This window comes from Malaclemys terrapin, chromosome 9, assembly GCF_027887155.1.
Source record: "Malaclemys terrapin pileata isolate rMalTer1 chromosome 9, rMalTer1.hap1, whole genome shotgun sequence".
In the NCBI taxonomy this organism is placed as follows: domain Eukaryota; kingdom Metazoa; phylum Chordata; order Testudines; family Emydidae; genus Malaclemys; species Malaclemys terrapin.
The window spans coordinates 81841545-81857222 of NC_071513.1; the positions used below are offsets into that span (position 1 = coordinate 81841545).

Consider the following 15678-nt stretch of genomic DNA (forward strand, 5'->3'; position numbering starts at 1 on the left):
CTAGTTAAACAAGTCCAAGTAAATCCCAGAACAGGAACCAAGTTAGGCAGAAGGGGAGGGGAAAGAAAAAACACAAACAAACAAACAAAGTGTAGCCCTGGAGAATTTAATGGGAGAGAGAATTCCACCATCACAATCCCTTGCTGGAAAGACCCTGCCTCCTGTTGCCTCAAGACTGTACAATGCAACAGTTAAGTTTCCAGAGCTCTCTGAATAAATACAAAACATTAACTTGTTTTCTATAACCCCTTTTGAATATTTGATCAAATGCCTCACCTGGCCCACTTAACATATTTATGTGGCCTGCATGATATATTCACGAAGAATCTATATAATTTATTTATTTAAGGGAGTTTTCAATCCTCAGCAATGGCTCTGACCATTATAGATTCTCCTGGCCATCCCATTAATCTCACTGGAGCGTTAATGCGAAAGTCCAGTGGTGACACTTTAAATGTCACCATGAACTATTTGATTGCTGATCATTCTAGCAGATGGTCTGAGGAAGGGGGTGGGAGTGAAATCTACCATAAAGGAGGACTTGAGAGTAGTTGAACAGTGGGAAATTCAAAGAGAAGAAAGAAGGAGACATATATGCCTGATTTACATTCACCGGGGGACAATAATTAAAATGGAATTTGGTCCTGTCTCCAGAATGAATTTGACACCCCTCCAATACAGAATATCTATGACTTTTCAAAAGCCTTTTAAGTTTCCCTCTGGCTCAGAGAGCTCAGGACTTCACCCCCATGATGAAGGAAGTGGAAATCTAACAAAACTCTATTTTCAGTATAGTAATTTTTCTTTTATATTTAAAGATCTACACAGTGGGTGTGGAGAGTTTTACATAAGGGAATCTGCATGATCTCTAGCTAGCCAGGTGTGGGAAAGGAAAGAAAGACTTTTGTTTTTATCAACTTTCTTTTCATAGGACTCTTGTGTAGGTGGAATTTTTCTTGCTGTTTCTTTCTCTCCTGCCTTCAGTGAGTTCAACATTGGGTGTGTGCAGTAAACAGCATAGCATTCACAATGATTAATTTTCCGACCACCGATAATCATACATGCTCAGTGAAGCCTTCCCTATACTTCATAAGCAGGACTCAATCCACAACTTACACTTTATTATTAGTCCAAAAGGAAGGATTTTAAAAAGGCCATGACTCAAAATTTGCTGACAAACTTCTAGGAGAGCTGGCTATGGCCACCAGGAAGAGTTATTTATGACAACCATTTGTCTTTAACATCTCCTATAGCAGTAAAGGGGAAATGCAAACCTGACCATTTTTATTTAACAGGCCATTTGGAGGCATCGCCTCTCACTTACACCACCCCATTAAGAGGTTTGTTTATAATGTATACAGAATTTCAGAGACTGAGCTGCCCGGGCCATGTAGTTTCATCTGTCTTTTCCCCCATCCCTGATCATGCAGGTACTGCACCCTAAAGCTGGAAATGCTCATCATGTGCAGTGCTGCTAAGGCAGCAGGGAGGAACTGGAGGATGCTCAGTATAGATAGAATAGGACATTAATGGGCACACAAGGAAAATAGTTTTTTCCTACCTCCCAGTCAGCTCCACCACTGGCTGCTGCAGAGCTGTTTGTTTCTACTCTATTATTAGCTTCTGAATAGACAGGCCTCCTACAGAGACAAGATCTGCACCCTTTCAAGATTTGCACAGTCCGGAACACCATAGCTATTTTTGTCTGAATGGAGCCTTTCTATAGATCAGTCCTGAATAACAATAAAAAAAAAATCATAAACATAAACAAATATAGGAGTTTGCTTTTGTGGTCTCTTATCAGCAGAACTCCTGAATGGAAATACAGCCTTATGTGCCATCAGGGCTATGTTATTCTTTATAAGATATATAATTAAACACAAATAAAAGTAGCCATTTGTAACAATGCTGGTCATTTAGACAGAACCCAAATCACCAAAAAAGGAAAATCAACCTTCTGCTGGTGACACCTGACTCAGATCATGAAAATGAGCATGCGTCGGGCTCTACTGCTTTGGATTGTTATTGAACAGAACCCGTCATCAGCATGGACGCATGATTCATTTTTTTAATCACTCAACAGCCCTAATTATTCTATATCCTAGAAAGGGTTAAGGCCTGCCCTACTCTTAAAAGGAATACACCTTTTCATAAAGACAGAATATCAAATCTATTCTGGTGGCAAACTGTTATTATCAAGATCATAAAAGTTCAACACACACACAAGTATACTGCTCTCATAATAGGTTTTTTGGCTATTTCATCCTTCAAAAGTATAAGTGTCCTCAGTTTTAAAAAATTGCAGCTAAGTATAAGAAGAGGAGAAGAAGAAATTTAATGTGCCATGTTTAATTTTTAAGGTTGCACAGAGTTTAGTGCTCTTGACTACAAAACATGTATAATTCACTTGATTTAACCTAGATATAGAAACAAACAATGAATATTCAAAAGGTCACTTCCACCAGATTATAATCTTTAAATTCTGCAATTCTTTACAAATGTATAAACTAATGTATTTATACTACAACCAAATAAGTAGTTTATTGACGTACTAACTTATGCTCACCTACTGTGTTTCTAAATTTAAATTCTTGTGGTTAGGAACTTCTATACCCTCTTCTTTTTAAGATCAGCTGTGTCAAGTCATCTTTTCTATTAATTACATAGTAGAACTAGCTATTCAACATATTAAACTTTTAAAATACACAAATAGTAAACATAGTACATATGTGTTCCCTTATATTGGACTCAAACAAAAACACTTACGTACAACAAAGGTCCAAGAAAGCAGAAGTACTGGAAAGTTATTTTCTTTAGGTGATATCTAATAATTAATATTCCGTGTTCAAGCAGTTCTCCTGCATATTGTATTATATTCCACAGCAATGTAAGTAAAGTGTCACACTGTACATGAATATTTCAGATCTTCAAAAATAGGATTTTCAATAATTTCCACTGAGGTAAATGGGGTCATCTGGGTGTTCAGCACTCTTGAAAATCTGACCACTTATTTAGGAGCCTAAATTAAGGATTTAGAAGCATAACTTTTGGCTCCTATATTTGAATAATGTTAGCCTTAACACACTTTAGCAGGCATCATCATGCTGAAGTTTATTCTTATACAAGAATTATACTATATTTAAACATCTCTTTAAATGACATTACTAGGACTATTTTCTATATTTTTCCTTAAGGCAGAAGCCTCAAAAATCAAGGCTTAGGCTTTCCTTCATAAGCTCATCGTTAATAAAAAGCACACACCAAAGAGACACTCATCCATGTCCAAATAGCAGTTTTCCAGCTAAGTCCTTCCTGTTTCACTTTTAAATATGTATTCGTAGCCAGTTTGCAAATTGTTTTAACTTCTGTACAAATTTATTATTACTTATATGATCTCTAAGTTTTTCAAAGTAACTTTCTTCTTTCCATATTCCCTTATTTTTCTTCAAGGCTTTTAGTTCTGCTTGAAGTAGTCTTTTGTGAAGCTTCCAGTATAATGGAGAGTCATGATGTAGTCCTTCAATACGTGTTGTTTTGCCAAGCCCTTGTCTCAAGATCTCTTCATTCAGACACACACTGAAAAATCTACCCTACAAAAAGATAAAATGAAGGCAGCATTTCACTTTATGTATTCACTTGGCTATTTACAAAGGATATTAACACTATTAGTACATTTTCAATTAATCTGTTGTATGAATTGTCTGAATGTTATGGCTAATTCTATACCCTTTTGGTGTTGGGAACTCCAGAAATACTTAAAAGTTGTACAGCATTCAACTCGCTTTTAACATTTATTAATTAAACATGAAATATGCAGTCATCTGTGGAACAACATTTAATACACCAGACACTTGATCAATCAAAATTCCTAAGACATTGTAGAGCACTAGACTACAGAGCTAGCTTGCACTGTATTTTCAGATGCCACAAACCATGACTGCGTAGAGAATTGCTAACTAGCCACTCAAAAGCTACACTAATATTTTAAGTGGGTTTGCAAAAATAAATATTTATTTTATCTCCAATTTGCATATATAAAATGTCTACATAAATGTTTAATTTAATATAATACCATTATATCTTACATATTAAGCAAGTAATAGCAATAATCACTGCAAATCTTGGGATATAAATAAAAGCTAAAGAACTGTCAGTCCTTCTGGTTATTGTGTTTACCTTATTTACTAAAATGAGGCAATCAAGCACCAAATCCTCCCTTCCAAGAAGCTGGAACCACATCATTTGTGCAGGTTTTAACTCTTCCTGTAACCAGACCATAGCATTCGGTGTCAGCTCCACTCCAGCAAGTCTGACCAGCAAAACACCATTTGATTGACCTGAATATATTACATATATAAAAAACGTTTTTCTTACTCTACATGATCAAAAAAGATCCTATTCCACACGATGGACCAGATCCTCAGTGTCTGCAAAAAAGTATAGCTCCACTGACTTACATGGAGTATTTATTTAACTCACTGGAACAACAATGATTTACAACAGCAGAAGATCTGGTCTCATATGTTCAGACATGACATTTATCTCCTGTTTCAGAATAATGTGGTTTTGACCTACAGGACTCTAAAAACTTAAAAACGGTCAGAAAATATTTTCCTAGAAAATGTATGTACACATTAAGAAAAGAGATTCCAAGACATCAGACTGTAATGCTTAATGTCAGATTTTTATTCTTAGAGAATCACACTGCTTAAAAAAGCCTGATTTTTCTTTCTCCCCAGTGTAAGTCAGGAGTAACTCCATTAAAGTACATTGAATTACAACAGTGTGAAACTTGTGTGCAATTAAAATCAAGCCCAAGTATTTATTTTGTTGACATTTAACCTATCAATAATGTACTCAGAAGACTGAAATCCAGACCTCTTACAGTGTCTTTAAAGCCAATGACACATTTGGTTACAGCATGATTTATTCAACAAAAATAATTCAATTTAAACTACATGTAAAAATAATTGCCCAGCTTCCAAAGGGAAGATGTATCATCAAAAGTTTAGTATGCCCACTTGATATTCTGGTTTGCTCATTTTTGAATAAATATCTTCCCTATGTATGAAAGACTTTTTAAAAAAATATTAACATTTTCTGACAGTATTTGTAGTAAAAACACACTCAACTATGATCCAATGGAGTTATACAACCTCACAGAAATCAATGATGTTATGAATATAGGAACTGCCTAACTGGGTCAGACCAGTGGTCCATCTAGATTAGTGTCCTGTCTTCAATCACAGCTGCTAGCATCTACTTCTGGAAGGTGCAAGAAACCCTGACATGGGCAATTACAGAACAGCCTCCCCATATGGAAGTTTCTTCTATGCCCCTTCAGTTAAAAAGAGGCTTGTGCCTTGAAGCATGAGTTTTTATAGCCCTTCCAATTTTTTTTTAATTCTATCTAATGAAATTTTGGATGTTCTCATTATCTGTACTAGCTAGGATATTCTAGGGAATCTATGGGACTTGGGTGCTCAAATCCCAATGAATTTCTGTATCAAATCCCACTGATCAGTTATACTGGCAAACCCTCCTACTACAGCTGTAGGTGCAACTTATACTGGTAATAGAGTGCTTTTGCCAGTATAGCTTATACTAGTTCCCTGAACAAAATAAGTTATACTGGCAAAAGCACTTTTTTACCGATATAACTGAACCTAAACTGGGGGATTTGTCAGTATAAAAGTGTCCAAAAAATCACACCCTTAAACATTATTATGCCTACAAAAGATTCTAATGTTGACGAGGCCTCAGTCTCTCATGCCTCAGTTCCCCAGCCATCAAGTGGGAAAACTATAATTCCCTGCCTCACGGGTGTGTTGTGAAGATAAATACATTAAAGATTGTGAGGCACTCAGATACTATGGTAACAGGAACCACATGAATACATAAGATGTCTAGACCGATGCATATTCAAATCACTGTGTTAATAAATCCTTTACAATACACTTTTAAAGTATGTGGATAAATATTACCTCATTTTACTGGTGGGGAAACTTCAGCAGAGGTGAAATAACATGGCCTCAGCCACACACAGAGTCAGAGCCAGAATTAGAACTCAGGCCCTCCTCACTCCCACCCCTTCCTCTACCACTGCTTATACAGTAACTGTTCTGTGTGTGGACAGAACTTCATTTTCTATGGCTGTCTCTCCAGCTGCTTTCTAAGGGCACTAAATTCACTAAAAAAGTTTTTAAAGGAACAATTCAGATGTTGCAGATTTTTGCTTGTTTAGTGGACATCGACTGTATCAACTGGAGGACATTTAATGTTGTCATTATTATCTCATTCTTCCTGCATTTTTACTTACATTTTCTCTGTAATGATGACAGGAAAGGAAGGCTAATGGGAACATGTTCAACTTCTAGTCCTTTCTCAGTTATGTGACATAACCTTCCTCGTAGTTTCACATTCTTTTCTATAAATTCTACTGGTATATCCAAAGCACTCGTAAATTTTGTTGTCTGTTGATACAGGAGGAAGAGTAAGAAAAATAAAAACAGCCGTTACACATTATTTGAAAAAATGCAATCACACTGAACCAAGATTTTGTCAAGATGAATCTTGCAAATTACAAACTCCAATACATTATAATAATGAACTTTATTATTATTAATTTGTTGTAGCTATTGCTAGACATTTTCCACAAAATTAAAAAGAATGGTCCCCGCTCCAAGGAGCTCACAATCAAGGACAGACAAGTACACAGAAGTCAGGGGAAAGGCAATAACAATACCCATTTTATATACAATTTATACACAAGTCAATCTGATTTACTATATGCAGAATGGAAGAACTGTGTCTTTAAGAGAAGCTTAAAAATCAACAAGGGTAGGAGTCTTGCAGATTTGCTCAGAGAGGTTATCCCATGCATGGGGCAGGGGTGCAAGGAAGGCGGCACATAAGTGATTTTGTCAGATTCTCAAAAAGGGTGGACAATTTTAGAAACATGGGTGGCAGGAGAGGCTTGACAAGGCAGTATATGTGAGGAGGGGCAGAGTTATGTAGAGCTTTGAACACAGAGACAGAAGTTTAAAATTGATTTGACATGAGATGGGAAATCAATTGCGAGATTCAAAAAGGGGAGGTTACATGATCAATCTGATGGGCAATGAGTTTAGCAACAGCATTTTGTATGGATTGAAGGAGGACAATGTGTGTGTTTGGGAGGCAAGAGGGGAGGATATTGCAGTAACCAAAGTGCGATATAATTGGAGCATAAACTAGAGATTTGGTGTGGGGGCTGACACATAATGAAGAAACTTTACTATTAATGTTTAATTTTAAAGCCCCTATTGTTTAAGATCATATGCAGGATATATTCGGATTAATCTATTCATATAGTTATTAAGTGATTGATGCTGCTCTCACTGAATGGCACATCAGGCTCTAAAAAAGCCAACTGAACATCTCATTGTCCCATTTTTATTCTATTTACTAAACCTTCACTCTGTTGTCTGCAAGGTCCCTTAACTAGGAGTTGAGAAACATGGGACCTTGCAGGCAGAGAGTTTGAAGGTTTTGTAAATAAATAAAATAAAATGAGGTTGAGAAGTGGCTCAGAGTCAAATCTAATTTGCATTCCAAGGTCCAACAGCCATTTAAGTGTATTTACAAAGACTTGAATTTTTTTAAAATACCATCATATGCAAACACCCAGGTTCAAGAAAAAAAGCAATGCTTGCAGTATATACTATTCAGTACTGCTTCACATTAACAGCATTACATATCAAATCTTATTGATATCTAGGACATGTAAAGATCACTTAGGAATACTGCTCCACTAATAACCAAACAAGAACTCCAAGAACATTAGGCATATTCAGACTCCAAAGTATGAGGTAAAATTTGCTTTGTGAAGCACTATAATTTCAGTCCCTGCATAAAACAACTGAATAATTATTTTTTCTAACATGAGAAATATATGAAATAAGAGATTTTAGTTGTATATTGATAAGGGATTTCCCTCTTCTCATCCCCAATTGCCTTTTGGAATTAAAAAGTGCTCTTGTGAGCTGTTCAAGCACCACAGACATTGCAAACCATAAGAAAACGGTTCTCGGAATCGTAAGGAAAGAGTGGAATTCAACTGACTATGCCACCTCTACACCAGCTAACTGCCAGACAGAACAATGTTAAGATCTGCTTTATATTGCCAATGTGGTGCAAAGCAGTCTTATGAATGCCAGGAGCTGGCCCGGTGTGTCAGTCATAAGAGTGAGGGAAGATTTTAGGATGAGTATAAAGAGAAGGAAGGATATCACAGCTCAGGAAGTAGAACAACATGTAGAGAGTAACTGCCTGCTATGAAGAGTTATGGGAAAGGAACAGAGTTAACAAATATCAGTGTTCAAGTCACATGAGTACTTCTGTTGACTCAACTGGGATACATACACTAGAAAAGTGAAAAAGGTCCCAAGACTGGAAGAGTGGAAAGGACAGACAGATGAGTAAGCATCTATCTAGAAGACTATAGGAAGATATAGTAGAAAGACACGGGAACTAAAAGGAGCAAGTCTATGGAAATTAAAACAAAAAAACAAAAAACGAGGGCAAAATGGAACAGGAGAGAAACAGGATGTGAATGAAGATGACAGGGATGACATAGTCCAGTCTCCAGGGGAAAAGTTGCCTGAGCACAACATTTGAATCATCAAATGTTTAGAAAATAAAGATTTAGAAAGTGCAAAAGAGAGAAATGAAACAATCAAGGCAGAATGTGATCACAGCATGAATAAGAAATTCAGCAGACTGAGTCAAAGTAAGGAGGAATTCTAGCAATATTCTGGAAGTGGTGAAAAAGGTTTATAGACAAGGGAGACATATGAGGTCAGAGGGAGTCTGAAGTCAAAGCTGACATGATTTTTGGCCTTGGAAGTAAAGTTTGAAAGTAAAGAACAGTCAGGAGGTGTGTGTGTAATTATGTTGCCAAAACCACAGCTTATTATTGCTATGTCTAATTAAAGATTTTTTGAAGATGAAGTACAATAAAATACCTTCGAAAGCTTAAAGTTACTCTTCTGTCAATTAGAGATTGCACAGTTTGATTGTGAACCACTTCTAAAACCTCAGTACACTCGTAGCAATATTAAACCAGTGGAAGAGAGAATTTACAGACTGCCTGTAATCTTCCAATCCACCAAACCAGCGACCTCAAGATTCCTTTTCAAATATGAATAAAAGATCATTAAAAATAGGGATTATTTTTCAGTTGCTCTCAAACCCTAATGCAATGTTTTCACAAACTGTCATTTATAGAAACACTTGAAATAAGAACAGTATAAACATACTGTGCAAGTTATTAGGGAGTAGCTCTTCTCTGCCCAGAACAGATTGCCTGTGGAGCCCACAAAGATGGCTGTTGGCAACATTTGTGGCGCACTGATGCCCGAGCTGCTGATCCAGTTCTGAGAATCAACTGAGAATACTTTCAAGCAGATTTGAATTGCCTCAGCTGCAATGACTGTAAAGGAGCTTCTCTCAAGGATCAATAGAGTTCAGGAGCACTTTGGCCACACCATGGCCCCTCCTCTACATGCTAGCCCTATATCACCTAGATTCTCTTATGCCAAGGCAACACCACCCAACTGATCGGTTACCCTAGCTGTCTGCCTGCTTTGTTATGCCAGAGTGACACAAAGAAGGTGGAACAGTGACACAATCTGACCTCATACAACTTCAGCTAAAAGTGACAAATGGGTATAAAGACTGCTCATTAACAAATTATTCACAACTTACCAATTTAATACTCTTTGCAAATAAAATGACTCCAGCTATTGCCATTCCAGTGCTAATGTTCTGCAAAAAACACAGATTTAAATCCTTAATTTTTCCATCTCTCATTATTTTCATCTGATTAAAAACATTAAAGAAAAAATAAGATAAAACCAAAGAGGTAACAGGCAATCAAGAAGTTCTAATATGAATTGACTCACTGGGGGATCTTGGGCAAGTTTTCTGTTTTGTATTTCAGTGAAGCTAGAAATGCTCACAATTCCAGATGTTGTGTATTACTATTAAAACGTTGTTAAAGTCTCAATAGTTTTAGAAAGGATTGCTCAAGAACGGCCCAATACCTTCCCCGCGGGGTTGCCTATTATGCTGCAGTTTATTTTCCTTAGCTCTATTTTAATCTTGCTTTATTTAAGGGATGTAAATACCAATTAAAAAGTTAAACATTCAAACAATTAAAATATTTTGTTTAAATGGTTGACCCCAGCTGCTTAATCGGTTAATCCGGCACGACTGGGGCCAGGAGTTAACTGTTATGGTGGGTTAACCAGTTGGACTAATGCTTACCAGTTAACATTTTACATCCCTAGATTATTTGTCATCAGATAATCTTCTGATGACCAGTGAATTGAGTCAAAGCCAAAGGAGACAGCAGAGGAAAAGGAGGGATGACTCTTGAGCAATGTTTCAGAGTGGCAGCCGTGTTAGTCTGTATCAGCAAAAACAATGAGGCGCCCTTGTGGCGCCTTAGAGACTAACAAATTTATTTGGGCATAAGCTTTCATGGGCTAGAAACCACTTCCTCAGATGCATGGAGTGGAAAATACAGTAGCAAGTACATATACACGTCATACATGAAAAGATGGGAGTTGCCTTACCAAGTGGGGGGGGGGAGGGGGAGGTCAGTCTAACAAGACAATTCCATTAACAGTAGAATACCAAGGGAGGAAAAAATCACTTCTGTAGTGGTAATGAGGGTGGCCCATTTCAAACAGTTGACAAAAAGGTGTGAGTAACAGTAGGGGGAAATTAGTTTTTGTAATGACCCATCCACTCCCATCTTTTCATGTACTATGAAAAATACCAGCTACTGTATTTTCCACTCCATGCATCTGATGAAGTGGGTTCTAGCCCAGGAACGCTTACGCCCAAATACCTTTGTTCATGTCTAAGGTGCCACAAGGACTCCTTGTTTTTGCTTGAGCAATGGTGCAGCGCCTGACTGTTGTCACGGAACGGGTGGGCTTTGCATAGCCTGTCAAGCGCCAAGCCAACTGGGTCCCAACCATTTCAGCAGTGGACACCTCAATTGTCGCGGCCTGGCCCCGCCACCGCTAACTACCCCGCGCGCCCTCTACCCCCGAACAGAGCGGGGCGGGAGCGGGCTCGGTGCGCCCAGGCCAGTTACCAGCCCCAAGGCAGGGGCAGCTAATCAGGCCAGGGCGGTGCGTGGCAGGGAGGGCGCCGCCATCGCTCCTCCCTCCCCAGGACGGGACGTGTAACGTGTTCCGCCTCCCACACGCCCCCCGCGCTATCAGCGCGGCCCTGCCAGCGGCCTCCTGCCGGCCGCAGTGCTGAGCTCCCGGGGCTGCGGGACGCCAGGCCCCGAGGGCTGGGTAGGGCCGCCAGGGCGGGTGGTGCCGGGAACGGCGGGGCAGAGCGGGCTCTGAGGGAGCCCCCCTGCCATGGCCCTTCCACAGGAGATCCCCGGCCCCATGCTGTACCCAGCCTGCCCCGCACGCGCCCTCCCCGAAGTGTACCCGGATGAGGGTGAGGTGGGAGTCCGCCCACTCGGAGATGCGCGCGAGGTACTTCGCGGGCTCTCCCTGCGGCTCAGCCATGGCCCGGCCCCGGCTTCCCGCTCCGCGGATCCCCCCGGCCGCGGCCTGTCACACTGGCTCAGCTCGCCCTGCCCGCAGCGCCACCTGCTGGAGCCGCCTGGTAGCGCACGGCTACGCAGGCAACGAGCACCTGACCTTCCCCCTCAGTGGTCCCTCCCTAGGGGCTGAGATGCCAGGGGCCGGGCAGCAGGGGAGGGGCACTGCCCGCCTGTGTCTGCCTCGCAAGAGCATGTCGCCTATGAAACAGCTCCCACACCATGGCTGCAAAGGGACTGGGGCCCTAGAGCCCTGCTTTTTTCGGTGATTGTACAGTGCCTAACTGCACTATGGGGACTTGCCCCTGGCCTGGAGCAGCTACGCGCTACAGTAATAATACTCAGGCTGCCACCTGGACAAAGCCCACAACTCCAACGGAGGCTAAGAGGAGTTGAAGGTTCTGCCCCCCAGAAAACCCGTCCCCCTGCCCCCCACACAATGGGGACAAGATGACTAACACTCTGCTGCATGTTCATGCAACCCCAAGGGGGCCACAGGTGGACAGCCCTGGAGTGGCAAGAATTACAGTGGTTACCTAATTCTTAATTCATTTCAGTAATACCTGCATATGTTCGGTTGAGTAAATTCAGACCTGGTTTCAGTAGGCGCAGCTCTGTTCATTTCAAGGAATTTACAGCAGGGCAGAATTTAGCCTTACATCATCCAAGAACCTTGCAGATATTAATTTATATACATAAGATTTCAGCTCTTCACTTTGCAACGTAATGCTATGCTACCTCAGTGCAGTAAAGCATGCTATTAACACTCACCCTAGACGTGGCTGTATTTGAATGGTGTGATATGTATTCAGGACGTACTTCCTTAGTTTCATGTAAATTAATAGACCATTTGCCATGGACTTAATGGGACTAGGAGCAGGATCCATTTTAGAAGCTGGACTATTGTGATAGCCTTCTGAAGGCAATACAGCATGATAAAGTATTATTACAACCTAAGTTTGGGAATTAACAGCACCTGGACTTTTGAATTACACTTGTACTAACTGCAGTTCTCCCAGTTAAGTGCTGAATCTTGTGATGTAGCCTATATTTACTTTGTTTCGATTACATATGAGCAGGAATCATAGGGCCCATGCCTTATGTGTTTTTTATTCTATTTTCATTATATAGTTTGTTTTTGCATGGGATGGTCTGTTACATGCAAAATACAATATAATGTCTACACTACAATCTACAGCGACCATAGTAATTACTGCAGTGGCTGATGTCCACACTACCCTCGATCTGTTGGTGGTGTGCTTCCTCACCAGGAACACTTCCACCAACTGAAGAGGGGCAGTGTGGCGGGCTGAGTCAGGATTCTCAGTTCCACACAGCTCCCCGCTGGGAGTCCAGCTGCCCCCCAGTACTCCCTGCCAGAAGCAGGGGAACTGCCAGGGGCTTCTTGCCTCCCTGCTCCCAAACAGGAGCTGAGGGGGGAGATGGTTGGAGCTGTGACATTGACAAGACAGCCAACAGCTGATGGAAGGAACTACTGCGTAGCCCTAACTACGCCGACATAAACCCTATGCCTCTTGACATAAGCTACCTTATGTCAATCTAACTCTGTAGTGTAGACCAAGCCTAATTAATGAACAAACAGATACACATAGATCATTCCACAAACCTTCGATGCAGTCTGCATGAGAAACACAGCTTAAGACTATAAACTTCTAAGAAATTCACATATACATTAAGTGTACTAGTTTTAGTGGCTGTTATATCACAATGGAAGGAAAGGACTTAAAAATTCAATTAGACAGGCAGACACACACTAGGAGAAATTCCTAAGAGTCTCCATCAACTTTTTGAAAATCAGATTGAAACATTTTCAAATTTTTTTTTTAAACTGAGACTTCATTCTCTTAAAAATGGTGAGAATTCCCTGTTTTCTGTCTTACCTTCTCTTCCTTTATCATTGCAATTTCATATTACAGCTGTCCTTTCAGTCAAGAAGTAGTAAATGAGTCCACACAAGGGGTAGCCATGGCATAGTTAACTGGAGAGTTCACCATTAAGGAAGGTGACAGTTCAAGGCAGTATAGGTTGAAGGAAGGACCAAGAAACTAGTGTGTCATAAGAAAAGGAAATAGAAAATAATAGTTAAAAGTTTTCTGTCCTGCCCCTATAATTGATCAAGTTTGATTGTCTTTAGAAGCTGTCAAAGATCAGGAAACATCATGACAGGAATTCTGTTGGAGCCACAGGTGATGCCATAGTTCACACTGAAAGCCTCATTGAATCCATTGAGGCAGTTGTTAGGGAAACTCTCTTTAAAATGCAACTCAAGTGTGGATGATCTCTGTTCTTTAAGGCTCTGAGATCTTCCAGCTAGGGGAGAGATGCCCTTGTTGCTAGGGACACCCTGAAGGTAGCTGAGGAAGCCTCAAAGTCTTTTTTTGAGAGCGACCTCCATCTTTCTATCCACAGGGTTCTTAGGGTAGAACGCCCCTTCCAAGGACACATCCCTCCTTGCTAGAAACACTATTAAAGCATCAACCTTGGATACCTGACTTTTATAGAGCCTGACATTGCTCTTGTTAACGTGCTTGTCTTTTCAGGCTTGTTCCATTTGTCCCCGATCACTTCCTCAAAAGGAGGAGTGGAAAGTATTGCAGCCTCAAGGGAGGATTTTATGGGGAGAAATTTAGTCTGAGGCTTACGTCTCAGGCGCCCATGGGTGTTATTGAATTTGAATCATAGAGACATTATCTCAAACTTCTCAGGGAGAAAAAAAAATCCCTGCTGTATATTTTCCTGGTCCAGTTCAGATTCAGAGTCCAGCAGCTCACATTCATCAGCAGAGGAGGGAGAAGGAAAAGTCAGAGGACTCCTACCTCCTGGATATCTGGTTTCTCCTCTCCTCCTTTTTAAAATTTCTTAGATCTTTTTGTATACTTTGGGAGTGTAGTAGCTCTGGTGCAGCTTTGGTGAGGTTTTTTGGGACTTGCCTTCTTGAGGGCCTAAAGCCTTCTCAAAAGATTGCTCTTTGAATTCTTCCCCGCTGGGTCCCATTCCACCTGGGAGGTGTGTGGAGATGCATTGTCAGAGACCTCCAGGTCAAATTGAGAAGAAGAGGGAGTGATTATGAGCCTTGCCTCTTTTCCCAGAGCACTAAGGACCTTTAAGATCAAATGGGTGAGTGTTTGTGCCCCCATAAGTCTCCCCTCTTTGTTCTCCAGGAGTTACCCAAGTCAGCTGAGTGGAATCCTCGTCATCTTTGGAGCCACTCCCTGCTTTGCTCCTGGATTCCTGGTCCATTTTCCCCCATGCTGGAGACATGTCTGCTTTGGTGGCAGAAACCCCACATGCTCGTCTGATTCAGAGCCTCAGGACCTTACAGAGTTGGATTAGCTCAGTGGGTGCAGGCCAAAACTCAGCATCTGCTAAGCCTGGAAAGGCTGCCTCACAAATGGAGCACTGCTTGGATTTAACCCGGTGCTTTTTTGGCTGCTCTGTCATGCCTGTATAGGGTAAGAGGAGCTGGTAGGGAGATGCTGGAGCCAAGTCTCAGGGTGGGTTAAATCACATACGTGGACCCATGGACAAGGAGAAGGAAGCTAAAAAGAAAAAATGATCGCCACTGCTCCAAAACAGGGTAAAAATTAAAATAATAAACAGAGGCAGGAGCAATCAAATGACCACTGCGGCAGAGGCAGAGAAACTGGCAATGGGCAGAAGCAGAAGGGGTGTGGCCAGAGCACACACTACGAAAATTTTCATCCACCTCCCAGAGCAGCAGAATGAAGAGGCGCAGCCCAGATGTCCAGAATTGTGGGAGATACTGGGCTACAGAAAAACTCCAGCATCCTATTGCAAAGTATAAACAGCTACTTTTAAAGTTACCTGCAGAGAAAGCTATAGCATCTTTGTCCTTTTTTGGCATCTTTACAATATATAAATATGGAATCTCCATCATTGGAGATTTTTAAGAGCAGGTTAGACAAATACCTGTCAGGAATGGTCTAGATCAGGGGTGGGCAAACTTTTTGGCCTGAGGGCCGCATTGGGTTTTGTAAATTGTATGGAGGGCCGGTTAGGGGAGGAGGTCATCCCTCCCC

At 40.9% G+C, this 15678-nt stretch overlaps 1 protein-coding gene across 3 annotated transcripts; it reads right to left on the reverse strand.

Annotated features, from left to right (window-relative positions):
* Positions 1 to 2329: 2329 nt before the first annotated feature.
* Positions 2330 to 11649, reverse strand: C9H3orf33 (chromosome 9 C3orf33 homolog). Of its 3 annotated transcripts, none has more exons than XM_054040738.1 (5): positions 11502 to 11649; positions 9748 to 9807; positions 6320 to 6473; positions 4177 to 4337; positions 2330 to 3590 (listed from the first exon to the last, which is right to left on the reverse strand). In XM_054040738.1, exons 1-5 carry the CDS (start codon positions 11580 to 11582, stop codon positions 3324 to 3326), a joined length of 723 nt encoding a protein of 240 aa, XP_053896713.1. In that variant the 5' UTR covers positions 11583 to 11649; the 3' UTR covers positions 2330 to 3323. The 3 variants fall into 3 exon arrangements, with proteins under 3 accessions (XP_053896713.1, XP_053896715.1, XP_053896714.1); XM_054040740.1 differs by lacking the exon at positions 11502 to 11649 and adding an exon at positions 11046 to 11388; XM_054040739.1 differs by lacking the exon at positions 11502 to 11649 and adding an exon at positions 9945 to 10509.
* Positions 11650 to 15678: the final 4029 nt, after the last annotated feature.

Coding starts and splice junctions, on each gene's coding strand:
- C9H3orf33 (XM_054040738.1), bottom strand. CDS start 11,582: ATGGCTGAGCCGCAGGGAGAGCCCGCGAAGTACCTCGCGCGCATCTCC. Junction 6,474..9,747: donor TTGCAAAGAGTATTAAATTG/GTAAGTTGTGAA, acceptor CTGTATCAACAG/ACAACAAAATTTACGAGTGC. Junction 4,338..6,319: donor GTCATCATTACAGAGAAAAT/GTAAGTAAAAAT, acceptor TAATATATTCAG/GTCAATCAAATGGTGTTTTG.